The sequence below is a fragment of the Lithobates pipiens genome, unplaced genomic scaffold (assembly GCF_037356315.1).
Source record: "Lithobates pipiens isolate NorthernLeopardFrog02 unplaced genomic scaffold, aLitPip1_a1.2 Scaffold_25, whole genome shotgun sequence".
Lineage (NCBI taxonomy): Eukaryota > Metazoa > Chordata > Amphibia > Anura > Ranidae > Lithobates > Lithobates pipiens.
The window spans coordinates 41,127,242-41,155,141 of record NW_027507787.1 but is presented as its reverse complement, the minus strand read 5'-3'; the positions used below and the strand labels follow the sequence as shown (position 1 = coordinate 41,155,141).

The 27,900-nt window shown below is 44.4% G+C and overlaps 1 protein-coding gene across 8 annotated transcripts in view; it reads left to right on the top strand.

Annotated features, from left to right (window-relative positions):
- PPP3CB (protein phosphatase 3 catalytic subunit beta) overlaps positions 1-27,900 on the top strand; it is a 139,650-nt gene that overhangs the window by 66,469 nt on the left and 45,281 nt on the right. For all 8 annotated transcript variants that reach the window (XM_077454356.1, XM_077454352.1, XM_077454355.1 and 5 more), the window contains exons 3-8: positions 84-208; positions 3,714-3,825; positions 5,658-5,803; positions 11,243-11,382; positions 11,463-11,540; positions 14,481-14,575. In XM_077454356.1, the coding sequence (XP_077310482.1) occupies positions 84-208; positions 3,714-3,825; positions 5,658-5,803; positions 11,243-11,382; positions 11,463-11,540; positions 14,481-14,575 (696 nt within the window). The remainder of the gene's footprint in view (positions 1-83; positions 209-3,713; positions 3,826-5,657; positions 5,804-11,242; positions 11,383-11,462; positions 11,541-14,480; positions 14,576-27,900) is intronic.

The window sequence follows — 27,900 nt, the reverse complement described above, 5'->3', positions numbered from 1 at the left end:
ACAGTTGCATTTTTTTTCTTTTGCTTATTAGTTCCATGCCTAGATTGTATCCTAATAATTAAACTTTCTTTTTTTCCCTCCAGTTTGCGGTGATATTCATGGCCAGTTCTTTGACCTGATGAAGTTATTTGAAGTAGGGGGATCTCCAGCTAACACAAGATACCTCTTTTTGGGGGACTATGTAGACAGAGGTTATTTTAGCATAGAGGTAAATTGTCTTTGTATATAAAATAAAATAAAAAAAGTGTTTCATTTACTGCTATTTTTTTTAACCTTTTGTGTGCTACTGCCTCCTTAAAGTGACATTAAACAGTATCCTTGTTCTGCAAAAATAATGTATACACATCAACTACTTATTGGCCCTGTAATTTATATTTCATAAAATGTTTCCTTACTGTGTTTTCCTGTCTCCTTGCAACATCCCCCATGAGCTCTCAAACGTCTCATTTTCTACCTCCCTTCCCTCTGTTTGGAACACGTTTTGAAGCTTTATAGCAGGGGTGTCCAAACTTTTTTCAAAGAGGGCCAGATTTGATGAACTGAACATGCTCGAGGGCCGACCATTTTGCCTGACATTCTTTGAACCATTAAAATTCGGTCTAAGTGTGTTCGGCCGAGCACTAATCCACTACCCAACAAGAATTCTCATGCCTTTGTGGCTGTGTGTGGTGAAGAGATGAACTCAAGTGTATTATTTGGATACACCGTATTTTTTGGGGTATAACACGCACCTTCACTTTAAGAGGGAAGCTTCAGGAAATTTTTTATTTTTATTTTAAATAAAGAACTGAAGCAAAATAAGGGTCAGTGCCCATCTGCAGACCCACAATTGCCAGGAACGCAGCGCCCACCATTGCCAGGAACGCAGCGCCCACCATTGCCAGGAACGCAGCGCCCACCATTGCCAGGAACGCAGCGCCCACCATTGCCAGGAACGCAGCGCCCACCATTGCTAGAAATGCAGCGCCCACCATTGCTAGAATTGCAGTGCCCACCATTGCCAGGAATGTACCCACCATTGCCACGAATGCAGCCCCACCATTGCTAGAAATTCACTCACCATTGCCAGGAATGCAGCCCCACCATTGCTAGGAATGCAGCGCCCACCATTGCTAGGAATGCAGCGCCCACCATTGCTAGAAATTCACTCACCATTGCCAGGAATGCAGCGCCCACCATTGCCAGGAATGCAGCGCCCACCATTGCTAGGAATGCAGCGCCCACCATTGCTAGGAATGCAGCGCCCACCATTGCTAGGAATGCAGCGCCCACCATTGCCAGGAATGTACCCACCATTGCCAGGAATGCAGCCCCACCATTGCTAGAAATTCCCTCACCATTGCCAGGAATGCAGCCCCACCATTGCCAGGAATGCAGCCCCACCATTGCCAGGAATGCAGCCCCACCATTGCACGGAATGCAGCCCCACCATTGCACGGAATGCAGCCCCACCATTGCACGGAATGCAGCCCCACCATTGCACGGAATGCAGCCCCACCATTGCACGGAAATGCAGCCCCACCATTGCACGGAAATGCAGCCCCACCATTGCCGGGAATGCAGCCCCACCATTGCCGGGAATGCAGCCCCACCATTGCCGGGAATGCAGCCCCACCATTGCCGGGAATGCAGCCCCACCATTGCCGGGAATGCAGCCCCACCATTGCCGGGAATGCAGCCCCACCATTGCCGGGAATGCAGCCCCACCATTGCCGGGAATGCAGCCCCACCATTGCCGGGAATGCAGCCCCACCATTGCCGGGAATGCAGCCCCACCATTGCCGGGAATGCAGCCCCACCATTGCCGGGAATGCAGCCCCACCATTGCCGGGAATGCAGCCCCACCATTGCCGGGAATGCAGCCCCACCATTGCCGGGAATGCACCCACTATTGCCGGGAATGCAGCCACCATTGCAGTCACCATTGCCAGGAATGCAGTCACCATTGCCAGGAATTCACCCCCAATTGCTAGGAATTCACCCACCATTGCCAGGAATTCACCCACCATTGCCAGGAATTCACTCACCATTGCCAGAAATGCAGCCCCACAATTGCAATTGCCAGGAATGCAGCCACCATTACCATCAGTGCAGCCATGGAGGGCAGGACGAGCGCCCAAGACATCCTACAGGAGAATTTCCTGTTTACACAACGGCCCCTTTAAGAGAAAGTCCCGCCTCCTCTGATGGACAGAACAGTCGTCCAATGGCAGAGATGGGACTTCCTATTACAGCTGCCATGTACACAGGAAATTCTCAGCCTGTGTGCACGGCACTCGTCCTGCCTCCTCCCTCCAAGGCAGCTGGACTATATATCTTTTGTGACCCCGGCGCTGGGAGATCGCCGGGGGCCACAAAAGATGTATATGTTTAAATAACCAGGCGGGCCGTTCAAAACCGGGCCGCGATTGGCCCGCGGGCCGGACTTTGGACATGCCTGCTTTATAGCAAACATTGAGATTTCACTGCTCTATATGCACACTATGAATCCCATAGTCAATCTTGCGAGCTTAGTAGGTGAGGTTGAAAAAAAAGTCCAAGTCTAACCTATGAGTGTGATTTTATTTCAGTAATATATTGTATATCCCTGTATATTGTGGTCATTCAGGTGCTTAGCTAATAGTTTTTTTTTTTTTAAACGATGCTCCCCGCTGAGACTGCCACCTGTGTAAGGGAATTTCACATCCTTGCCCCTCTTAGGCTTAATGTACACGGGATGTTTTTACAACCCCTCCTGAACGATTTAACTTGACCAATAGTAACCCACGTTTAAAACGTCCTGTTTGCAGCATTTACATGCAACAACTAGCAGCGTTTTGGCATGTTTGCAAAAAAAAAGTTAAAATGTTTTTTTCTTCTCTCTGAAATAGCCAGAAATGACAAACGCCTGTGAATGAAACATGGCTAAACACGAGTTACTGCGTTTAGAAGCATTTCGTGCTTGAAATTACTCTAAACTCAGCATCTGAACAAATTTTTTTTGCTGTCCAAAAAAGGCCTCTAAACTCAACTGCCTAAAAACTAATATAAACGACCGTGTGTACATGTACTGATAAGATAACATGGAGGAGAGTTCAGGAGCAGTTAAAAAATGCCCAACTGCTCTTAAACGTCCATTCAGCAGCAGCAGTGTACACGAGGCCTTACAGTAAAGAACCCTCTACGTAGTTTAGAGTCCTGCAAAAAAAAAAAAGTCGGCAGCTAAAAATACTGCAGCTGCTGACTTTTAAAATAAGGACGCTCACCTGTCCTAGGGTCCAGCGATGTTGTCACCCGAGGCCGAGCCGTCCCTCGGATGCTGCCATCGCCATCTTCGTTATGGGAATCAGGAAATGAAGCCTTGCGGCTTCACTTCTCGGTTCCCTACTGCGCTGTCTCCGGGACACGTGTGTGTCCCAGCAGACAGCGTGGCGGGACAGGAAGCGGCATAGACTCCCACGGGAGTCTTTCCCGAAAATGGGTCCAAATACCTGGACAGGTATGCACCCCGCTCACCCCTGAAAGGTGGAAAATGTGACACCGGGGGGGAAGGTTCCGAAAAGCGGAGGTTCAATTTTTGTGTGAACCTCTGCTTTAAGGTTAAATATAGATCAATGCCAATCCATGCACCTGGTACGAACATGTCCTTACTCATGGTTGCACTCATCACACTTTGCCCTTAATAAAATAGTATTTTGCAGTAATTATTTTTATCTGCCTTTTCTATCTTACAGTGTGTGTTATATTTATGGGTTCTGAAGATCCTCTACCCTAATACACTCTTTCTTTTGAGAGGAAACCATGAATGCAGGCACCTTACAGAATATTTCACATTTAAACAAGAATGTAGGTAACACCTTTTCTAATATTATCTGATTGTGCACTAATCTTGTAGATTTAAGTGATTTACAAATTAAAGATGAACTGAACTCGAAAAGCTAAACAATATATATTTTATGTATTTTTTGCCTGGCAAAGGATTTGCATTATTGTCTATTCCTGAGATTTACAGTACATGATCTTTCTCTGCTGCAGTTCAGTGATATTTAAAGGTTTCCTTCCCATTTTTTTTTTTTTACTTTTGATTTTGACTATTGCTGAATGAAAAGCAGAAGAATGATGCACTCATTTTCCTGTCATTTTAATCTGTCTTCATGTCAGAATTATTTTTTAAACACAGCCAAATTATTGGCTTCTTGTTCTTGAGCTCTGCTACACAGTAGACTGCAGGAGGCTGACACACAATCAAAATGTTTCAGTTGCAGTGCAGGAGTGCTGTATGTACACAGAGGAAACCACCTGCTTATTATATGCTTCATAACTGTTTGTGACTTTGTAATGGTACACTAATTTACAATTCAGTGTAAGTCTATGACTCTGGCCCAATGAAGACAAAATGTAACTCTGGACAAACGACAAAATGCACAATAGAAAATACAGGGCTATTTACTGTTTTAACTGCTAAAGGATTTGGAAGTGTCTTGTTTTGTTCCAGGTGTGAGGCAGGAAGTCTGTGTAACAGCTGGAATCCTGCACTGTACTGTATGTAGGTGAAGCTACATAGAGTTCACACAGTGCATAGAGCCAGTGCAGCAATTAGTGAAGGAAATCGTTTGTTTGCACCCACTTGGTTCAAGTGAAGTGACAGGCAACCTGGAGACCAGCTTTAACCACTTGCCGACCACCTGCAGTAGATGTACTGTGGCAAGGTGGCTTGGCTGCACAAATCGCCATACCGCTGCGATAATTCGTGCACTAGCTTTTGTGGGTATGCACTCCGATTGGCCAGTGGGGAGCCAATTGGCAGGGCCGGTGATCATTCCCTGCAAAAACAGAACGGGGATCTGCCGAAGTAAACAAGGCAGATCTCTATTCTGTCAGGGGATGACACTGAGATCTGTCCTGCTAAGCAGGAAGACTGATCCGTTTCTTTTCCCAGTCACACAGTCCCCCATACAGTTAGAAAACACAAACAGGGAACACCTTTAACCCCTTGATCGCCCCTGATGTTAACCCCATCCCTGCCAGTGTCAGTACAATGCCAGTGCAATTTTTTTAGCACTGATCGCTGTAATGTCACTGGTTCCCAAAAAAAGTGTCAGATGTCAGATCAGTCCGCCACAATGTCGCAGTCCCATTAAAAATCATTGATTGCCGCCATTTAACAGTTAAAAAAAAAAAATATGTAAAAGAATACATATTGGCCTAAACGTATTAATACATTTTTGTTTTTTTGGATATGTCTTTTATAGAAGAAAGTAAAAAATGTACGTACACACACACACACACACACACACACACACACACACACACACACACACACACACACACACACACACACACACACACACACACACAAAATTTGGCGTGGTTTTTTGTTTATAGCTAGCTCAAAGAATTAAAAACCGCAGAGGTGATCAAATACCACCAAAAAAAACTCTATTTGTGAGGAAAAACGGAGCTCCATTTTGTTTGGGTACAACGTCGCAAGGCTGCGCAATTGGCAGGTAAAATAACACATGCTAGATCACAAAAAATGGCCTGGTCTTTAAGGGGGTAAATCCATCCGGGACTGAAGTGATTAAAATATATTCTCAGTGAAAAATACATCACTTTTTCTTATAAATTAAAAAAAATCGATTAAAGATTTCCATATTGACGAGTGCTTTTCTCTATAGGTAAAATAAAATATTCAGAGAGGGTGTATGAAGCCTGTATGGAAGCATTTGATTGTCTTCCTTTAGCTGCACTTTTAAACCAACAGTTTCTTTGTGTCCATGGAGGACTGTCCCCAGAAATACACACGTTAGATGACATCAAAAGAGTGAGTATATTAACGAATGCTTGGGTTGTTCTAAAACACTGACTTTTTTTGCATTTCTGTATGATCTGGTAGCTTATAAATTGGTGTCTCTAGCCTCTTCATTTCTTATTGTTGATTGCTCTACCAGAATAGTTAGTGGTGCCAGTAAAATTGTTGAAGCTGCATGAGATGCACCTAACTGGTGATTTTAAATCATAGGCCTGCTTAAAGTAAAGACCCACTTAAAGCGGAGTTCCACCCAAAAGTAGAGCTCCATATATTTGGCACCTTTTGGGGGGAGAGGTGGAGTGGATACCTGTTTTTGACAGGTACCTGCCCCCAATTCCTGGAGATTAAGGCGCGATCGCTCAGATGTTCAGCAGCCCACCGCCGGGCCATTCAGAAAGCACAGCGCACATGCTCAGTAGGGAAACTGGCTGTGAAGCTGCAAGGCTTAACTGCCGAGTTCCCTTAGGAGTGGCGGCGGCAGCACCAAGAGCCGATGGAAACATCACCTGGGGTTCCAACATCGCTGGATTCCAGGATAGGTAAGTGTCAGCAGCTACAGTATGTGTAGCTGCTGACTTAAATTTTTTTGCTGGGGGAGCAGAGCGCCACTAAGTTTTTAAATCCATTTGGAAAGATCTGGTTTCTTTAACTGTATGATGTAGAGTGTAGTTAGCTTCTTTCTTCCCCCCCCACACACACTTTGTAGGAACTAAATATCCTGTCATTAAAACATTTATTCATAGGGCTAAAAATCTCAAGACCTATCAAAATTCTAAGATTTTAAGATAAAACAAGACCCAGAGATCATGCTGTTCTCATGAGAACAAAACAGATTTTCATACAGCATATATACACATTTATATATTGTTTTTAATATAAGAGGGTTTTAAACCTTTTGGTCTCTGGTTATAGTGGTTATGGGGTTGATTTGCTAAAGACGTTTAGTCTGCTTACTTTTCATTTGAAGTTGCACTTTGCAGGATGTGCCCCAGAGGTTAGTGAATGACTTCCATCATTCTGTTATGTGCAAGTCAAAATTGTGTTACCTTGTACAGTACAGGACACACACAATGTATTACTACGCCATGGGCTATAGGTTTATACCTTCAGGTGATTGGACACTGGAAGGCTTTTGAGGGCACACCCCCTGGTGTGCCTCCCCTAAAACTCTGCCCTACTCCTGTTTTTTTTTTTTTTTTTTTTTTTTGTTAGTGGTCGAGTTTGATGACCATTCCCCTTCATGGTGAAGTCAGCTTCATTAGTTTTAAATGTTTTCTTTGTTATTTTTTCTCCTGATTCTTCCATCAACCCTCACTGTCTTCCAATGCCTACACATAAGCAGTGTATACCTTTATAGGTGCAACCTCAGTAGAACCTTGGGGACCACTGTGGGGACAGCCTGTGATGTTGCTTTAGACACTATATCCTGTGTTGGCCGCTCTCCTAGGCACTTTGGTGCAACGTGTCGAGTTATCTACAGGGTGCTATACAGGTCCAGAGCCATAATCCATTCCCTGTGGAACCATGTCCCTGAAGACTTGTTCAAGGATATGCTTTCTGTGGTGGTTGAAGCCTGTACTTTTATATACAGTCCAGTGTTGTGGACAGGTTAGACAGGCTCACCCTGTTAATCAAGATGTATTCGGTCTGACCCATCTGCCAAAGATGGGGGACTTCGGATGTAGACAATCCTGGCCTCCAAATACAAGTTACCTCTGATGCCAGCATTAGAGTTCCTCAAGCTGCTGTAGTTATCTCCCGGTCTCAGTTCAGGCCAATTTATGCCTTCCCACTACTGTGGTTTCTGCCTTGCCTGTTCGAATAAATAGAGCAAGAGAGGAAACCAGTGATTCTCGTGGCTCCTAACCGGCCCAGAGGAACCTGGTACACAGATGATCCCTGCCCTCTTCCCAACAGGCCAAATCTCCTGTCTCAAAGCATTTTATTCCACTTGGCAAAGCAAAAAAAGGTCACATAAACCAGGATCTGGTTCTCTCAGCCCGGCAGAAATCACCCTTTAAACCCATCAGTGATATGCCCATAAATATTTTTGCTAACAAAGTAGCCTTTTTGGCTGCTGTTAAGTTCATCAGATATGTCCCTGAACTAGCTGCTCTTTTCTGTAAAGAGCCTTTCCTCATACTTCACAATGATAAGGTTGTATTACACCCAAGACCATCCATTCTTCTAAAGGTGGTTTCAGTGCTCCATTGCAATGAGGACATTGTTCTGCCATCCTTGTGCACTGCTCCTAAGCATTCAAAGGCAGGATCTCTACATTACCTGGAAGTATTCAGAGCCATTAGATTAGAGTATACCTAAAACCTACTGCTTCCTTTAGACAAACTGGTTCCCTGTTTGTTCTTTCCTCGGGACCTTGCAAGGGGCCATCTGCTTCAAAATTCTCCATTTCTCATGGATCAGGAACTTGATTTCAAAACTTGTAATTCCACTTCACCAGATCTGTTGGAGTATCCTGTACCTTTTAGGCACCAAGCTTCTGTTTCCCAACTGTATAAGACAACCACCCAGTCTTCTGATTATATATTCTCAAAATGTTAGCAGCTGGATGTCTATTCTTTTGCAGCCTCCTGCTTTTGGCTGCAGCAGCACTCTGAACTTGGTTCTTTGATCCACATTGTATTTCAGGCCTCTTGGCACAATTTTATTTAGTTGTTGCCCACTCTTCATATTCTTAGTATTTGTAAAATAGTATTGTCATTTCCTGAGTCCTGTGCTGTTCAATCAGGATAAAAAGAATTTTGACACTTACCTGTAAATTCTTTATCTTGGAGTACAGTACGGGACATACACCAACCTTCCTGAATGCCTTGTTACTCTGCATTGCTTGCTACAAAGCTGAATGGGGCATGCACTCTGGGAGCATATCCTCAAGAGATTGCCATTGTCCAATCACTGGAAGGTGCTAGCCTATAACCTATGGTGTATCAATAAGTGGCCTGTGTCCTGTACTGCACTCCATGATATGGAATTACAGGAAAGTCTAAATGATTCTTTATTTTACTTGCACGTAATTAGATATTCTTTTGCAAAGTGATAACTTCACCACATTGACTAAGTTCTGGGGCAGATTTTCTTGGAAAACGAACAGACTATTTTTAGTAAATCAACCCCCCATAAGTTGAATAACCTCTTCACTTTCGATATGAGACTAGCATGCAACAAAAACGGATGATTATTCGTCCGAAAATCTGTGTGTACTAGGTTTTACATTCAGGTGAACAATACAGTGGTGTGAAAAAGTGTTTGCCCCCTTCCTCATTTCCTGTTCCTTTGCATGTTTGTCACACTTAAGTGTTTCGGAACATCCAACCAATTTAAACAATAGTCAAGGACAACACAAGTAAACACAAAATGCAATTTGTAAATGAAGGTGTTTATTATTAAAGGTGAAAAAAAATCCAAACCATCATGGCCCTGTGTGAAAAAGTGATTGCCCCCTAAACCTAATAACTGGTTGGGCCACCCTTAGCAGCAACAACTGCAACCAAGCGTTTGCGATAACGTGCAATGAGGCTTTTACAGCGTCCTGGAGGAATTTTGGCCCACTCATCTTTGCAGAATTGTCCTAATTCAGTTACATTAGAGGGTTTTCGAGCATGAACGGCCTTTTTAAGGTCATACCACAACATCTCAATAGGATTCAGGTCAGGACTTTGGCTAGGCCACTCCAAAGTCTTCATTTTGTTTTTCTTCAGCCATTCGGTGGTGGACTTGCTGGTGTGTTTAGGATCATTGTCCTGCTGCAGAACCCAAGTTCGTTTCAGCTTGAGTACACGAACAGATGGTCGGACATTCTCCTTCAGGATCTCTTGGTAGACAGCAGAATTCATAGTTCCTTTTATCACGGCAAGTCTTCCAGGTCCTGAAGCAGCAAAACAGCCACAGACCATCACACTACCACCACCATATTTTACTGTTGGTATAATGTTCTTTTTATGAAATGCAGTGTTCCTTCTACGCCAGATATACTTGGACACACACCTTCCAAAGAGTTCTACTTTTGTCTCATCGGTCCACAGAATGTTGTCCCAAAAGTCTTGGGGATCATCAAGATGTGTTGTGGAGAACTTGAGACGAGCTTTGATGTTCTTTTTGCTCAGCAGTGGTTTTCTCCTTGGAACTCTGCCATGCAGGCCATTTTTGCCCAGTCTTTTCCTGATGGTGGCGGCATGAACGCTGACCTTAACTGAGGCAAGTGAGGCCTGCAGTTCCTTGGACGTTGTTGTGGGGTCTTTTGTGACCTCTTGGATGAGTCGTCGCTGCGCTCTTGGGGTAATTTTGGGCGGCCGGCCACTCCTGGGAAGGTTCACCACTGTTCAATGTCTTCGCCATTTGTGGATAATGGCTCTCACTGTGGTTCGCTGGATTCCCAAAGCTTTGGAAATGGCTTTATAACCCTTTCCAGACTGATAGATCTCAATTACTTTCTTTCTCAATTGTTCCTGAATTTCTTTGGGTCTCGGCATGATGTGTAGCTTTTAAGGATCTTCTGGTGGACCTTACTGTGTCAAGCAGCTCCTATTTAAGTGATGCCTTGATTGTGAACAGGTGTGGCAATAATCAGGCCTGGGTGTGGCTATAGAAATTGAACTCAGGTGTAGACAACCACAGTTATAGTATGTTTTAACAAGGGGGGCAATCACTTTTTCACACAGGGCCATGATGGTTTGGATTTTTTTTCACCTTTAATAATAAACACCTTCATTTACAAATTGCATTTTGTGTTTACTTGTGTTGTCCTTGACTATTGTTTAAATTGGTTTGATGTTCCGAAACACTTAAGTGTGACAAACATGCAAAGGAACAGGAAATGAGGAAGGGGGCAAACACTTTTTCACACCACTGTATACACAAGCTGTTAATGAACATGAATTAGTTTCATAGTTTTCAGTTACCAAAAATTAGCTGTCAATTGTCACTGCATTTATGTTGCATTTTATTTTTGTCTTTGATACTGTTTGTATTAGAAAAAAAAAGACTGAAAACAATAAATAAATTTTTTTTTTAATTATTTTAAGGCGTTCTCCAGAGTAGTAGACGTTTTTGTTGTTACTTTGATGGGTAGGTTAGTAGAATGCAGATGTGTGGTTACTGTTGTCAGTTAGTCCCACATTTCAGTTCTATTTACATATATCCAAGATTGAGCATTATTTGGGAACTCCACTGCCAATGCTAATTGTGTTGCTTGTATTAGGCATTAACCTGTATAAACACTGTTTTTAGCCAGCATATAGCAGTTTATGGAGATGTTATGTGCACCAATTTTAAATGTTTTTTTTTTTTTTTTCAAGCTTGTAACATTCTTTTCAAAAATACAAGTAGATTTTCTTTATATTGGTATGCCAGTGATGAGATAAGCTTTTGCAAGGCTAGTTTTATTTTAGTCTCGGTGAGTGATAACAAATTTGATATGTATCTTGATTGCAGTTAGACAGGTTTAAAGAACCTCCAGCATTTGGTCCTATGTGCGATTTGTTATGGTCTGATCCCTCTGAAGACTTTGGTAATGAAAAATCACAAGAACATTTCAGTCACAATACAGTTAGAGGATGCTCTTACTTCTACAGGTATGTGAACTTTCTTATTCTGTAATAGCTATATATTGCTATTAATGTTTTGCGCTTACATGTTTGTGTTTTCTTTGCAGTTACCCAGCTGTTTGTGAGTTTTTGCTGACTAACAATCTGCTGTCAATCATCAGAGCACACGAAGCACAAGATGCAGGGTAAGTCAGTTTGTAGGATTACAATTACTGCTACCACCTTCCCACTCTATCCCCAGCTCCCTTACCCACATCTTCAACCTCTCCCCCTCCTCCGGCACCTTTCCTTCCCTGCTCAAACATGCGCTGGTTACCCCCATACTCAAAAAACCCTCACTAGATAGACCCCACCTGTTTGAACAACTTAAGACCCATTTCCCTGCTCCCGTTTGCCTCCAAGCTCATCGAACGCCTTGTCCATGACCAAATGAGTCGCTATCTCATGGACAACAACCTTCTCGACCCCCTACAGTCTGGCTTATGCCCACAACATTCTTCTGAAACTGCCCTACTAAAACTCACCAATGACCTACTAACTGATAAAACCAATGGGCACTACTCCATACTCATACTTTTAGACCTCTCTGCTGCCTTTGACACAGTTGACCACCTGCTCCTCCTCAGCAAATTACACTCCCTTGGCCTCCGCAGTTCTGCTTTATCCTGGTTTTCCTCCTATGTATCTCAATGCACTTTCAGTATCGCTTACAACTCCATCTCCTCCACTCCCCTTTCTGTTGGGGTACCCCAAGGTTCTGTCCTAGGGCCCCTCCTATTCTCGCTCAATACCTCTTCCCTGGGCCAGTTGATAACCTCCCATGGTTTCCAATACCACCTCTATGCTGACAACGCCTAGATCTATCTCTCTACTCCTCAACTCATCCCCTCGATCTCCTCGCAGATCTCAAACTTACTGAATGGCATATCAGTATGGATGTCGCACCACCTCCTCAAACTCAATCTTTATAAAACTGAGCTTGTTATATTTCCTCCTTCACGACCCCCCCCCCCCCCCTCCCCCCCATGACTTCACCAATCAGCACAACCATTGGTCCCTCCACACATGCCAGGGTCCTGGGTGTAATCCTTGACTCTGACCTCTCCTTCAGCCCCCATATCTATCTAATCACTGGCTAAATCTTTCACCTCCACAATATCTCCAGAATTCGACCCTTCCTGACTAATGACACCACAAAGCAACTCGTTCACTCCTTGATTATTTCCCGCCTTGACTACTGCAACTGTCTCCTTAATGGCCTACCCTTAAGCAGGCTATCCCCCCCTTCAGTCTATTATGAATGCTGCTGCTAGACTAATACACCTCACTAATTGATCCGTTACTGCCGCCCCTCTCTGCCAATCAATCACTTCACTGGCTTCCCCTACCCCACTGTGTAAAATTCAAAATGCTAACCATAACCTACAAAGCCATCCACAACATCGACCCCTGTCTACATCACCAACCTCATCGGCAAATATCGCCCAAATCGTCCCCTTCGCTCCTTCTAGGACCTCCTGCTTTCTAGCTCCCTTGTTACCTCCTCTCATGCTCACCTTCAAGACTTCTCCAGAGCCTCTCCCATCCTCTGGAACTCCCTGCCCCAGTCTGTCCAATCAGCCCTTACCCTGTCCACCTTTAGGAGATCCCTGAAAACTCATTTATTCAGGGAAGCCTATCCCACACCCACCTAACAACTGTCCCCGAGCCACTCCCATCAAACCATTCTCTGCCGTTATTACCTTTTGTACCTCCACCCCTTCCCTTTTAGAATGTAAGCTCTACGAGCATAGCCCTCCTGTACCTTTTGTATTGTACTGTAATTATGTTGTCCCCCCCCCTATACATTGTAAAGTGCTGCGTAAACTGTTGGCGCTATATAAATCGTGTATAATAATAGGATGTCCTGCTGGCTGAACTGTATTTGTCTAAAAGAAAAAAAAATTACGTAACTGTACTAAAAGGAGAAATTCTGGAGAAATGAATATCTCCCATCTAACCTAGTGCATTCAGAAGGAAGTACAAATGGTCAAAGGGGGGGGGGGGCTCCTTTTGACTGCCCATATCACACTTTTTGGATCTGTCAGCATAGAAGTGTTTAAATACAGTAATGTGTGCCTGATGCTCCTGGAGCACCGTGCTTTCTACCATACAATATTAGCCTACCCTACAATTATGTGAGACGAGACAGCTTTAGCCCAGGTTCACACTGAGCTGCAGCAATGAGTACGTGCAAGTTCAGCTGAACTCGCACGATTTCATGTCTGCATGTCAATCCCGATTTCATCCACGATTTCAGAGACATCTGTGCAGTAAATCGCAGCCTGAAATTGCAAAAAATAGTACAGAAACTACTTTATGAAATTGGTCCAGTGCCACAGATGCGCCATCGCACCGATTAGGATGATGCCATTGGTGGCAATTGCCGCCAATTTGACATGTCACATCGCATGTCAAAATTCTCCAGTGTGAACCAGGGCTTACAGTACAACCTTGCTTTCCTTCTTGGCCCACATGCGCAGTGTAATCTCTTTGGTACTTTTTTTTTTCATACTAGAGGATAGCCGCAGAAAGGCGTGGTTAAAAAAAAAAAAAGGGTTTTGCATGCATGTTTGCATGTTTGAAAGTAACGCATTCTATTGGATAGAATGTTGACTTATTCTGGCCATTGGAGTGTAATAATGCTCGTAAACACTCCTCGCGTTAACGTTTGTTTTATGTGTGTTCAGGCGCTTTTGAGCATTATTTTATGCTCATAAACACCTCTCCTGAAAGCGGTTTTGGTGTTTTTTTATTTATTTTCTGCCTCCAAACTTCTGTAAATGCCTATAGTGTGTGCATTAACACATATGCCAATATGTGGGGACGTTTAGAGGCAGAGGGAAAAAAAGCTCAAACACCTATCAAAGCAGCTTTTGCTTCTACACAAAGCAGCCATATTCTTTGCTTCCCTGCAAGGGCTGCTAATAGGGGCACTAGCAGTGGACTGATAGTGGCTTGAATTTAAAGGGTAAGGCAATTTCAGAAATATCTTTGGCATGAGGAAATTAAATATTACTGACAGTGGCTACAATTACAATCTTTGTTTCAGTATTTCATTATCTATTTTTTTTCTTTACCTGCAGCTACCGAATGTACAGAAAAAGTCAAACAACGGGGTTTCCATCTTTAATAACAATATTTTCAGCACCCAATTACTTAGATGTCTACAATAATAAAGGTATTTTGTAGGTTGTAAACTATTTTAAAGAGAAGTTATGTTATATTCCTAAGGTTTAAAATTTTGTTAACCCAATGTTTTATACTTTATTTGTATATAATTTTTATTTTACAAATACATTTAATAGAGGGTGCAGCCGAAATTATATGTTTTTTTTTTTAAAGAGCGCGCAGAAGCTAGTTACTTTTAGGACCCTTCTATGTGATTGGAACTTTGAACAGGTACTGAAAATAGCAGTAAGGAGGTTGATGGGTCCCTACATTGACTCATTGAGTTGTGGGCATTAAATATATTTTGACCTATTGAGCTCTGTAAACTGGCTTTCTTTATTGTACAGCATGGGACACAGAGACTTAAGTAATTACTTAATGGGTTATGGGCCACCTTCAGGTGATGGACACTGGTATACCGAATCCAGGAAGTTCACTCCCTGGACCTGGTCCTTGAAGGTTTGCTAAATGCAGCCCACCATGATGGTTGAAGGTTGGATTGTCTGTCAATTCAGCAAATCCTGCGGCTGGAATAAGGTAAGGGAAGAAATGTAGGAACTGAAAAGTCCACCTATGTATTCTTCTATTAGGGAAAAATTGTTGTCTTGCCTTAATTCTCCACTAGAGGGAGTTTATGCACATACCTTACTCTGTTGTTTTCACTGTTAAGTTCAGTCTCTATGTAGCTGCAGCAGTGCGTGGAGGGGGATTTTTTCCCAGGTAAGAAGAAATCTTTGTTTTCTATCTCCCCCTGGATGGACTGAAGGTTAGGGGGACACCAGCGCTGTACCCCCTTACATCACCCCCCACCTGAAAAAGGAAGAGTGGGAACATTTTAAATGAAACCGAGAGGCGGATTGTTTTCAGAGGGGGTGGGGCCCAAGTGCAGTGACGTGAACATCCACGAGGACGCACGGCAGGCAAAGACAGATAAATACCACAGCTGGGACAGTCAATCCTCGGCTGACGAGGAAACAAAGCAGTCTGCACACGGACACTTTTTCCCAGCACTAGGCTGAACTTTATAGTGGCTTTTATCAACATGACTATATTCAACGATTACGTGCAATTGTATAGTGCCTCTGTTTTTGTGCTTAGTACTATGCCTGATGAAAAAGACGCCATGAAGACCAAAAAGGTACTAAAGGTTTCACCCCCAAGCACTAGGATCTCGAGTCGCATTTCCATGCTGTCATTCTCGCCTGAATTACCAGTTGTGGCAAGCCAGGGTGAGCCATTGGATCTTAGAGATGGTTCATTCTACTTTCATGCTACCCCTAACAGAGTCTGCTGAAAGCTTGGTTTCTTGCTTGGGTTCCTTAAAACCTTCTCAGCCTTTGCATGCGTTTCCTGTCCATGCATTACTAGAGCAGCTTATTTTTGCTGAATGGGATCACCTGGATAAGCATTTTTAGTTCTCTATCCCCTGGAGGATAGTCTCCAAAAATGGAAAGTACCAGCAGTTGACGCTGCGATTTCCAGTGTGAATAAAGGCCTAGCCTGTCCTATAGACAATGCACAAATGCTTAAGGATCCAACAGATAAGAAGTTGGAATCCCTGTTAAAATCTCCTTTCCTTGGCAGGTGCCGTTACTCAGCCTGCAGTCGTTGCAATAGGCATCTGTCAATCCCTAAAGGACCAATTTAAACAAGCCCTTAAAGAGGTTTGTGCACAACAAGCTCAGGAATTGGCTGAACTACCAAATGCATTATTCTTTGCCATAGATGCCATTAAAGATTCTGTTTGCCAGGCGTCCTTATGCTTGTGCATATGCACAGAATCCTGTGGTTAAAAAATTGGTCAGCTGAAGCGCCATGTAAAAACCTCCTAGCTGGGTTCCCTTTTCATGGGGAGTGGCTATTTGGAGAAGATTTGGACAAATATAACTAAACAATTTCTAGTGCGAAAAGTATTCTCTTGCCAGTCAAAAGAAAGTATAAACGCCCTTCATTCAAACGGGGCTCTTTCCCTGCCTCTGCCTTCAGACTCTAGAGGAAAGCCTCAGGCTCAGACCCAGGATCAAAAGAAGTCCTGGGGTTGCAATTCTGCAAATCCAGAATCCTAAAGCCTCATAATGAAAAGGCAGCCCCCTCCCCAATGTGAGGGACAGACTTGCGCAGTTTTCAGAAATCTGACAAGTGGAAATTCAGGACAGATGGGTCATCTCCACGGTAACGCTGGGGTACAAGCTGGAATATCTGGACTTTTACCATCTTGTTTCCTGAGGTCAAGCGTTCCCACAGATTTAGAGAAAAGACAATCTCGGTTTCAGGCACCGATTAATGTCTCAAGGGGTGAGCATACAGATCCCCACAAAAGAGCAAGGTTTGGGGTCTTAATCAAATCTTTTTATGGTAGCAAAACCAAATAGATATCAGACCCATTCTAGATCTAAAAAATCTAAATCGGTTCCTGAAGATCTGCTCCTTTTGCATGGAGACGATCAGTTCAGTAGTTTCTATCCTTCTAGGAGAACTTTTGGCATCTATCAACACCAGGGATGCATATCTGCATGTTCTTATATTTCCCGCTCACCAGAAGTTTCTGCAGTTTGAGTTAGAACAGCAGCATTTCCAGTTTGTAGCCCTGCCCTTCGGGCTAGCCACAGCACCCCGGGTGTTCACAAAAGTGCTGGCCCCACCTCTAGCCAGGTTAAGGGCACAGGGCATAACAGTCGTAGCGTACCTAGACGATCTATTGATAATAGACCAGTCGGTGGCACGTTTGGAACAAAGCGTAGGCACTACAACCAGTTATCTAGAAAGTTTAGGTTGGATCCTCAACCTAGAGAAATATTCCTTAATACCGCTAAAAAGGCTGTAGTACTTGTGTCTGATCATAGACAGTCCAGGAAAAGGTGTTCTTGCCTCAGGCAAAGATCAACTCCTTAAGAGAGCTTGTACGGATGGTCAGGTCAAACAGCATTTGCCTCTGCATGAGGTTGCTAGGAACCACGGTAGTTTCATTCAAAGCAGTTCCCTATGCCCAGTTCCATTTAAGACTGTGTCAAAACAGTATCCTGTCTATTTGGAACAAATCAATTCAAGCTCTAGACTTGCCACTGTGGCTGTTCCCAAGAGTGTCCCAAAGCCTCACTTTTGGTACTAACCCAGAATCTGCTGAAAGGAAAATCCTTCAGACCAGTCATCTGGAAAGTGGTAACGACGGATGCCAGCGTTTCAAGCTGGGGAGCAGTACTAGAAAAGACAACTGTCCAGGGACAGTGGTTAAGAACCTAAAGAACCTTGCCCAGCAATATCCTAGAGATTCAGGCAGTGTCTGGCTCTAAAGGCCTGGATTTTCAGGTTACGGGATTATCCTATTGGGATCCAACCTGACAATGCCACAGCTGTGGCCTATATCAATCACCAAGGCGACACCAAGAGTCGTGCAGAAAGAGGTGAACAATATTCTAACTTGGGCAGAAAGGAATGTTCCGTGCCTATCGGCAGTCTTCATTCTGGGAGTAGAGAATTGGCAGGCGGACTACTTAAGTCACCAGCAGTTATTCCCAGGGGAATTGTCTCTTCACCCTGACATATTTCGGGCTGTTTGCTAAAGATGGGGGACTCCGGACATAGATCTTCTAACGTCCAGGTGCAACATGAAGTTGGTCAACTTTCTGGCCAGAACAAGGGATCCACCTGCATGCGGAACAAATGCGTTGGTGACCCTGTGGGATCAGTGCTCACTGATCTATGCACTCCCCTCCATTCAGTCATTGCCTCTAATTCTTTGCAGGATCAAGCTGAAAAGAAAGCCGGTAATTCTGGTGGCACCAGCATGGCCCAGAAATACATGGTAGTGGCCTTGGAGGGCCCATGGTCCCTCCCACGATGGGCAGATCTCCTCTCACACGGGACTGACATTCCATCCTTCCATACGTCTCTAAATTTGCCCTGATCCAGGTACGGGCGATCTGCATTCTAGTGAGGAATAGTGATTCCTTTAAAATATATTGCGATACTTCTCCTCTTCAGGCAGCGGGAGGATGCCGAGTAGGCATTGGCGGAGGCATAGAGATAAGGGAGAGCCTATGCGGTCGTGTAGGAATTTAGCCACTTGGGGTCTTGGGCATGACCATAGCAGATGGTAGAATATACCCTGTGGGCCTCCGCATTTGGGTCATGCTGAATTGTAGTCTGGTTTAAACTTAGGCGACTCGGGGTGAGGTAAGATCTGTAAAACATGTATAGGTGGGTGAGTCTGTCTGACAGTTTAGGGGAGACTGTTTTGGAGGCGGCCAATGCATCTTCCCAATCCCCATCCTCCACCGACCCCAGGTCCGTCTCCCATTTAGACTCCAGCCATTACGCCTGCGCGGTAGCCGCAGGTGTTAGGTGGTTCTAAAAGAAAGAAATCGGCCGCGGATCACGCTCACAAGAGGCAGCCACTTAAGTCTGGGGACGGACTCTCCAAATTTGCAGCTGAGGGCGTGTCGAAGCTGGAGGTAGCGAAAGAGCATTCGATTGGGGAAGTTAAATTCATCTTTGAGGGCTTGGAAGGATCTGATTGTTCCATTTTCAAGAACATGGGAGAGGAAAAGGATTCCTTTTGGCTATCCACTGGTTTTGGTCTGGGATTGTGCGTAATTTGGGGAGTTGGGAATTGTGCCAGAGGGGCGTGCGGGTGTGGAATGTAGGGGCTTTAGATGTGGTGATGGCTTGTTGCAAGAGTTTACAATGGTGGGTCAGCATGTTATTTTTGGTGCCTGGGGGTCCATGGGTGGGTGACCAGATCGGTGTGGGGGAGCATACTAGGGCCATATAGCGATCTCTGTCTATGTGGTTATAGTAGTAGAAGTGACAGTTGGGAGGCAAAATAGTATAGGGCAAGGTCTGGAAGGGCAATGTCCCCTAGGTGGACAGGGCATTTCAGGGTACGCCATGAAAGTTTATGGCGGATGGGCCCCATACAAACGTGTCGAGGATGGCTTCCATGGATTTGAATAGTCTAGGGGGAATGTGGAGAGGAGCATGCCAGAACAGATAGAGCAGCTTGGGGAGAAAAATCATCTTGACTAAGTTTATGCACCCCATGCTTTAAGGGAGGGTAAATAGATGCTCTAGATTAAGGTTTATATAGTCCATTAGTGTTCTTGAACATTGCTCGCCCAGATATTTGATTTGACTCGCTCTGACGAGTGGGAGTGCTGCCTAGGCCGCAGATGGGGCATCTAGGTCCAGCGGGAGGATTTTGGATTTAGACCAATTCATTTGTAGGCCAGAGTATTCCCCAAACTGCTCTATCAATCGTAGGGCCGCTGCGAGGAAAGGGCCTGAGACCTCTAGGTATAGAAGCATGTCATCTGTGTAGAGGCTTAGCGTCTCAGTCAAGTGGCCCATGTGGAGACCTTTGATATGTGGGTGGGCCCTGATGGCAATTGTCAGCGATTTCGCAGCCAAGGCATACAGTAGGGGGGAGATGGGACAGCCCTGGCAAGTGCCTCTGGACAGTGGGAATGGGTCGGAAATCCTGCTGTTAACCTGGATCCGGGCAGTGGGGGCCTGGTAAAGAAGTTGTAGCCATTTAATAAATTTAGAGCCAAAGCCAAATCTATGTAAACATTCCCAAAGGTTGCTCCATTCCATGGAGTCGAACGCCTTTGCAGCGTCCAGGGTCACCACTACCCTGGATCCAGTGTTGTCATGCGTGGACTGTAGGTTCATGAAGAGCCTATGGAGATTGAACGTGGGGTTCTTGTTGGGCATGAACCCGGTTTTATCAGAGTGGATCAAGCTGAGTAGTACTTTGTTGAGTCGCAGAGCAAGGACCTTGGCCAGGATCTTCACGTCTCGCTTCAGAAGCAATATAGGGTGGTAGGATTCTGGGTAGAGGGGATCCTTGCCAGGTTTGGGGATAAGGACGATGAGGGCCTCTCCCATGGATGATGGGAGGGTTGCGGATTCAAATATGTAAGCATACAGGGCTTGCAGTTTGGGAGTGAGGACTTCATGGAATTGTGTGTAGAACTCCAGGGGGAGGCCGTCTGAGCCTGGCGCCTTGGAGGGTGGGAGTTGTGCCATTGCCTCGGCAATGCATTCTGAGGTGATAGGTGCTTCTAATAGAGGGACCTTTGGGTCTGGGTGAGGTTGGGGAAGTCAGTATGTTGGAAGAACTGGGAAAGTTTGGTTTGTGTGTGGCATGCTGTGAACGTGTAGAGATTAGAATAGAATCGTTTGAACTAGGGGTGCACCGAATGGGTTTTTTGGTGCCGAAAACCTATAACGAAAATGAAAAATACACTAGGCCGAAAACCAAAACCGATACCGAAACAGCACCGATACGAAACATATTTAAAAAAAATATATTTTTATACAGGAGATGGTCAGAGACTGGGGACATGGTACAGGAGATGGTCAGAGACTGGGGACGTGCTACAGGAGATGGTCAGAGACTGGGGACGTGCTACAGGAGATGGTCAGAGACTGGGGACGTGCTACAGGAGATGGTCAGAGACTGGGGACGTGCTACAGGAGATGGTCAGAGACTGGGGACGTGCTACAGGAGATGGTCAGAGACTGGGGACGTGGTACAGGAGATGGTCAGAGACTGGGGACGTGGTACAGGAGATGGTCAGAGACTGGGGACGTGGTACAGGAGATGGTCACAGACTGGGGACGTGGTACAGGGGATCAATGCAGCCTCACCAGTGCCCGTCAGATGCAGCCAGCCAGTGTGTCCCTCATTGCAGCCAGTGTGTCCCCCATTGCAGCCAGCCTGTGAAGGGAAGAGGAGACCCGCCTCCGCCGCCTGTTTGATCACAGCGCTGGGAACATCACAGCTTTCATTTCAATAGCTGTGTGTTCCCGGCCGCGCGCCGTCACACACAGCCCCCCTCCCCCCTGTCCGGGCACTTTAATAGACAGATCATCCGTCCAATTCTGCGGGTGATCTGTCTATCAAAGTGCCTGGACAAGGGGGAGGGGCTGTGTGTGACAGTGCGCGGCCGGGAACACGCAGCTATTGAAATGAAAGCTGTGATGTTCCCGGCGCTGTGATCAAACAGGCGGCAGAGGTGGCTCTTCTGCGCTATAAGACACCCCCATGATGGGCGGCAGCAGGCCACGCCTCATTTCCGGCTCTATTATTGGCCGTTTTTCTCTTTCGGCAAATTGCCGAAAAGGGCATTTTCGGCCGAAACGTGAAGAAACTGTTAACAGTTGATAGGGCAATGGGGGAGCATTTGTTTCCAGGGGCGATCATGGCAAGTTGTGGGGGCGACATAAAAGAGAACTGCGGAGCACACAACTTGGTGGAATGTAGGATGTGCAATTAGTCCGAGTGAGTGCCTTTGGGGTGTCTGAGAGCACTTAAGGGACAGTGTTGAGGGCAAGTTCCGAGAATCATGGAACAAGGAAGGGGAGAAGGGAGGGTGCCTTGTATGTGGACACAGGGCCGGATATCAGGCTGGAGGGTCCCGTTGTTCCCAGGAGAACCTTGCGTGTGGGAGAATGGAGGGAAGGATAGCGAGAGGAGACACAGGCATGTATAAACTCACTGTTTAGGGCGAGGATAGGCAGTCCCGGTCTGTGTCCCGCAGTGCATATCCATGGGGTCACATGCAGTTGTGGCATGGAGGGGATGCGGTTCAGCGATTGGCAGGGCCCGCCGCCTCCTGGATGTGGTATAAGGCTATCGTCTCAGACGGAGCTCTCACTCTGCACGTGCTACGCCATGTCTACGTACATCTCTAAATTAACAGCTTGGCTATTGAAACCCACATTCTGAAGAAACGTGGGCTTTCCAAGTCCGTTATCTCTACCTTGATTAATGCAAGGAAGCCAGCTTCCAGAACTATATATTATAGAGTCTGGAGGGGCTTATGTTTCCTGGAGTGAATCCAAGGGTTGACACCCTCAGAGATATATCATGGGCAGAATTCTTGGTTTTAAATTGGCCTTGAGGACTATTAAAGGCCAAGTCTCAGCTTTATCGGTCTTACTTCAAAGACCACTTGCTACACATTCTTTAATCCGGGGTTTTATGCAAGGGGTGATGCGACTTAATCCCGCCAAACCTCCCTTGAACCCTTGGGACTTGAACTTAGTTTTGTCTCTGTTAAAAATACAGCCATTTGAACCAATACAACATATTCCCCTAGTCCTTCTGACAAGGAAGTTGGTATTTTTGGTTGCTATAACCTCAGCGAGGAGGGTTTCGGAATTGGCTGCTCTTTCTTCCAAAGAGCCATATTTGATTTTTCATGAGGACAGAGTGGTGTTGCGCTCTCGTCCAGGTTTTTTACCAAAAGTGGTCTCGGGTTTCCACCTGAAACAAGATATTGTCCTGCCATCGTTTTTTCCAAAACCATGTTCCAGGGCAGAAAAGTCACTATTTTGTCTTGATGTGATGAGAGCAGTGAAAATCTATTTAACCACTTGACCACTGGGCACTTAGTGGTGTTGCCACCAAAAGAAAACCAAATTGCTTAAAATTCATTAAAAAATAAAATAATTGGGGAAATTTTTTTTTTTATGCACCTCTAAATGCCTGTTGCTAGGGGGTCCCTCGTCTGCCTCCTTCATTGCCCGGGCTGGTGACATCACTTCCCCTCGGGACCGCACAGTCATCTGGGACCTGTCACGGTGCGTGGTGCCGCTCGTGCATACGCAGTGGGTGCCCGGCTATGAAGCCACAGTAAGAATGCAGTCGCTGCGAGCAGAGTGGGGAATGAGGGGGGGGGCTTCGTTCCCCTGCATCGCTGGACCCTGGGACATGTAAGTGTCCGATTATTAAAAGTCAGCAGCTGCAGTATTTGTAGCTGCTGACTTTTAATTTTTTTTTTTGTTTTTAGGGGGCACCCCACTTTAAACCCCTTAATAACCAGACCAATTTTCAGCTTTTGGAGCTCTCACATTTTGAATGACAATTAGTCATGCAACACTGTATCTATATGAAATTTTTGTCCCTTTTTTCACACAAATATAGCTTTCTTTTGGTGGTATTTAATCACTGCTGGGTTTTTTACTTTTTGTGCTATAAAAGAAAAAAGACCGAAAATTCTGTAAAAAAATAAATAAAACATTTTTTTTTCTTTGTTTCTCTTATAAAATTTAGTAGATTAGTAATTTTTCTTCAGAAAGTTTGGCCAAAATTTATGCTACTACATATCTTTGGTAAAAATAAGTACAAATCGGTTTATATTATTTGGAAAGTTATAGAGTCCACAAGCTATGGTGCCGATATCTGAAAATTGATTACACCTGAAGTACTGATGGCCTATCTAATTTCTTGAGACCCTAACATGCCAGAAAAGTACAAATACCCCCCAAATGACCCCTTTTTGGAAAGAAGACATTCCAAGGTATTTAGTAAGAGGCATGGGTTTTTTGAAGTTGTAATTTTTCCCACAATTCTTTGCAAAATTAAGATTTTTTTTTTTTTCACAAAATTGTCATATCAAGTTATTTCTCACACACGACATATGCATACCACAAATTACACCCCAAAACACATTCTGCTATTACTCCCGAGTATGGCAGTACCACATGTGTGAGACTTTTACACAGCGTGGCCACATACAGAGGCCCAAAATGCAGGGAGCACCCAGGCCAATTCTGACATTTCTCTCCTACATGTCCAACGAAAGGACAGACCGTGTCGAAATCCAATGTCGTTAAGTGGATTTGGCAAGTTATAATTCAAACTTATAATTTAAGGGGTTAGATTCCCCCTTTTCAAGTTAAGGCGCACTCTACCAGGGTGGTTAGTGCTGCTTGAGCAGTGCGTCATCGGGCCTCCTTGGCTTAGATCTTTTTTTTTTTTTTCATCTGAATTATGTATGGATCAGAACACAGTAGTGTAAGTTGGTGAAGTAGAATTAGAAAAATATATACATGAAACTTATTTTTCAGAAATGAAAAACTGATAATTGGCGTGTGCGTATGTTTTCACCTCCCTTTGTTATGAAGCCCCTTAAAAAGCTCTGGCGCAACCAATTACCGTCAGACCTCACGTAATTAGTGAAATGATGTCCATCTGTGTGCAGTCTAAGTGTCACGTGATCTGTCATTACATATACACACCTTTTTGAAAGGCCCCAAACACTGCCATGAAGACCAAGGAACTCTCCAAACAAGTAAGGGACATGTTGTTGAGAAGTAAAAGTCAGGGTTAGGTTATAAAAAAAAAATCCAAATCTTTGATGATCTCTAGGAGCACCATCAAATCTATCATAACCAAATGAAAAAAACATGGCACAACAGCAAACCTGCCAAGAGAAGGCTGCGCACCAAAACTCATGGATCGGACAAGGAGGACATTAATCAGAGAGGCAGCACAGAGACCCAAGGTAACCCTGGAAGATCTGCAGAGTTCCACAGCAGAGACTGGAGTAGCTGTACATAGGACGGCAATAAGCCGTAAGCTCCATAGGCTTTATGGCAGAGTGACCAGAAGAAAGCCATTACTTTCAGCAAAAAATAAAATGTCATGTTTTGAGTTTGCGAAAAGGCATGTGGGAGACTCCCAAAATGTATGGAGGAAGGTGCTCTGGTCTGATGAGACTAAAATTGAACTTTTTAGCCATCACAGAAAAAAAGCTATGTTTGGAGCAAACCCAACACATCACATCACCCAAAGAACACCATCCCCACAGTGAAACATGGTGGTGGCAGCATCATGGTGTGGGGATGTTTTTTAGCAGTCGGGACTGGGAAACTGGTCAGAGTTGAGGGAAAGATGGATGGTGCTAAATACAGGGATATTCTTGAGCAAAACCTGTACCACTCTGTGTGTGATTTGAGGCTAGGATGAAGATTCACTTTCCAGCAGGACAGTGACCCCAAACACACTGATAAAGCAACACTTGAGTGGTTTAAGTGGAAACCTGTAACTGTGTTGGAATGGCCTAGTCAAAGCCCAGACCTCAATCTAATAGAAAATCTGTGGTCAGACTTAAAGATTGCTGTTCACAAGCGCAAACTATCCATCTTGAAATTGCTGGAGTGGTTTTGCAAGGAGGAATGGGCAACAATCCCAGTAGTAAGATGTGGCAAGCTCATAGAGACTTATCCAAAGCGACTTGGAGCTGTGATAGCCACAAAAGGTGGCTCTACAAAGTATTGACTTCAGAGGGGTAAATAGTTATGCACTTTGACCTTTTCTGTTTTGTCCCATTTTTGTTATTTGCTTCTCAAAAAAAAATCTTCAAAGTTGTGGTCATGTTCTGTAAATTAATGGATGCAAATCCTCAAACTATCCATGTTAATTCCAGGTTGTGAGGCAACAAAACACAGAAAATGCCAAAGGGGGGTGAATACTTTTGCAAGGCACTGTGTGTAGGGAGATTTGTTCCATCCCTATGTATCATCCATGTGGATCATTTGAGGCTGTTCACTTCACTGGGTATATGTGAGGGCTTACATCCTCTTTAAGGCTGTCAGCAGATTGGCCTCTACAAATTTAGCAGTGCCTAAATTTGGAGCGCAACTAAGCATGTGCAGAGCAGGGTGAGACAGTGTAGTGCTGGATGTTAAGCAGTATAGGCACATATTTTAATGTTTTACATAGCTATACCTGCAAAAGGGGCGAGCCTGAAGTGATCTAGCAGGACTTAATTTTCTGACTAAAGTTCCACTTCAAGTGAACAGCATTCTGCTGCAGCTCCAGTTTGGGAAAAACGCCATGTGGAATGTTAGCTTTTGCTTGTTCCTATTGCCCTCCTACAATGATCTGACTGGTTCCCTCTTTGCCCGACTCTCATTAGCAATAGCTGCCTGGGTTTGTAGGTTACTTTGAGGCCTTGCAACCTGGGCCTGGTTGCTTTGCAGCCATGTGGTTGAAGAATGTCTTTGCATAGAGACAGAGGAAACTGTCTCGCTGCTTTGGTGGCCTCAATGCAAACTCTCCTATGGGTTCCAGGAGCATCTATTCGGTATCCTCTCAGGGAACAAACTCCTACAATCTGGATTCCAACAACCCTATAATTGTTTTTTCAGCCTCGGTCGTCTATTCGGCTCTATTTGGTGATTCCCCCATACAGCCTCCCCTGTGACTCCGTGGGATATGAATAGAGTTCTCTCTGTTTCAAAGATCACCTTGTGACCCCATTAGAGACATTCTGAGGAAGTCTTTCTGGTTTTTCATAGGAACAACATGGTGTTTGTGCCCAGGACTTCCTTCTTGCATAACGTAGTTTCTGCCTTTCCTGTCAGCCAGGACATTGTTCATCTGCCCCACTGTTTAATTCCAGTTCACCAAAAGGAACTTCCCCTCTGTTCCTATTGTCTTCGTCATCCTTGGATGGCCATGTTTTCTCAAGGATCGGGTTTCACCCTTTCCTGTCAAGGTGCACTCTGCCTGATCTGTCAGTGCTTTTGGGCATCAGATAGCTGTTGCTTGATGTTTTCTTGGGCCTGATTAGTATTTGTTTGCTGTGTTGCTTACCCCTTAGACTACTTTTAAATCAAAGGTTTAAGACTTCCTGTGCCCCATAATAGACAAGAAAGAAAATAGGATATTTATACCTCCCATAACATTCTTTTCTTGAGACACACAGGTCCCACTCCCCTGTTTATGATCATACTCTAGGTACTGGAGGCATGCTGCCAGTGGGAGGGGGTTTATCTTGTACTGGCCTACAGTCTTTGTTTGCCAGCTTCCAATCTTTCTATAGACTGCAGTATAACACAAAGGTTTATCACTTCCTGCATCCCACAATAGATACCAAGAAAATAATTTTACAGTGGATACAAGCATTCCATTTTTTTGACATTTTTTTTATCTTTTAGACCTGACTATGATAAATGTATGCAGAAGAAATATTTATTGCTTTAAAAAGTGCTATTATTATGTGGACGTCATTTAATCTTGTTGGTGGCTCCCACTATTATTGAGCATAAAAGACTACTAGACTAACCTTTAACAAAACTAGAATTGATGCCAGGTTTGCTTCTTTCTGATGTGCTAAGCAGGCCATACCAAGTGACACAATTTTATTTTATATCTGGAGATTTCCCTTTTAAGGGAAATCTGTCTATTTATGGGCTGGTTATCAGCAGAGAAGGCCTTAAAAAGCACATAATCTGCATCGAGTTGGGACATGTTATGTCCTGGGAACGTTTTCTTGCAGATTAAATTAAATTAAAAATCACTTGTATGGTTTTTTGTTAGAGTTGCCATGTGCAACTTATGATGCAAATTAAAAGTAAGCAAATTATTTATCTATCTATATATATATATAGAGATATAGAGATATAGAGATATAGAGATATAGAGATATAGATAGAGAGATAGAGAGATAGAGAGATAGAGAGATAGAGAGATAGAGAGATAGAGAGATAGAGAGATAGAGAGATAGAGATATAGAGATATAGATATAGAGATATAGA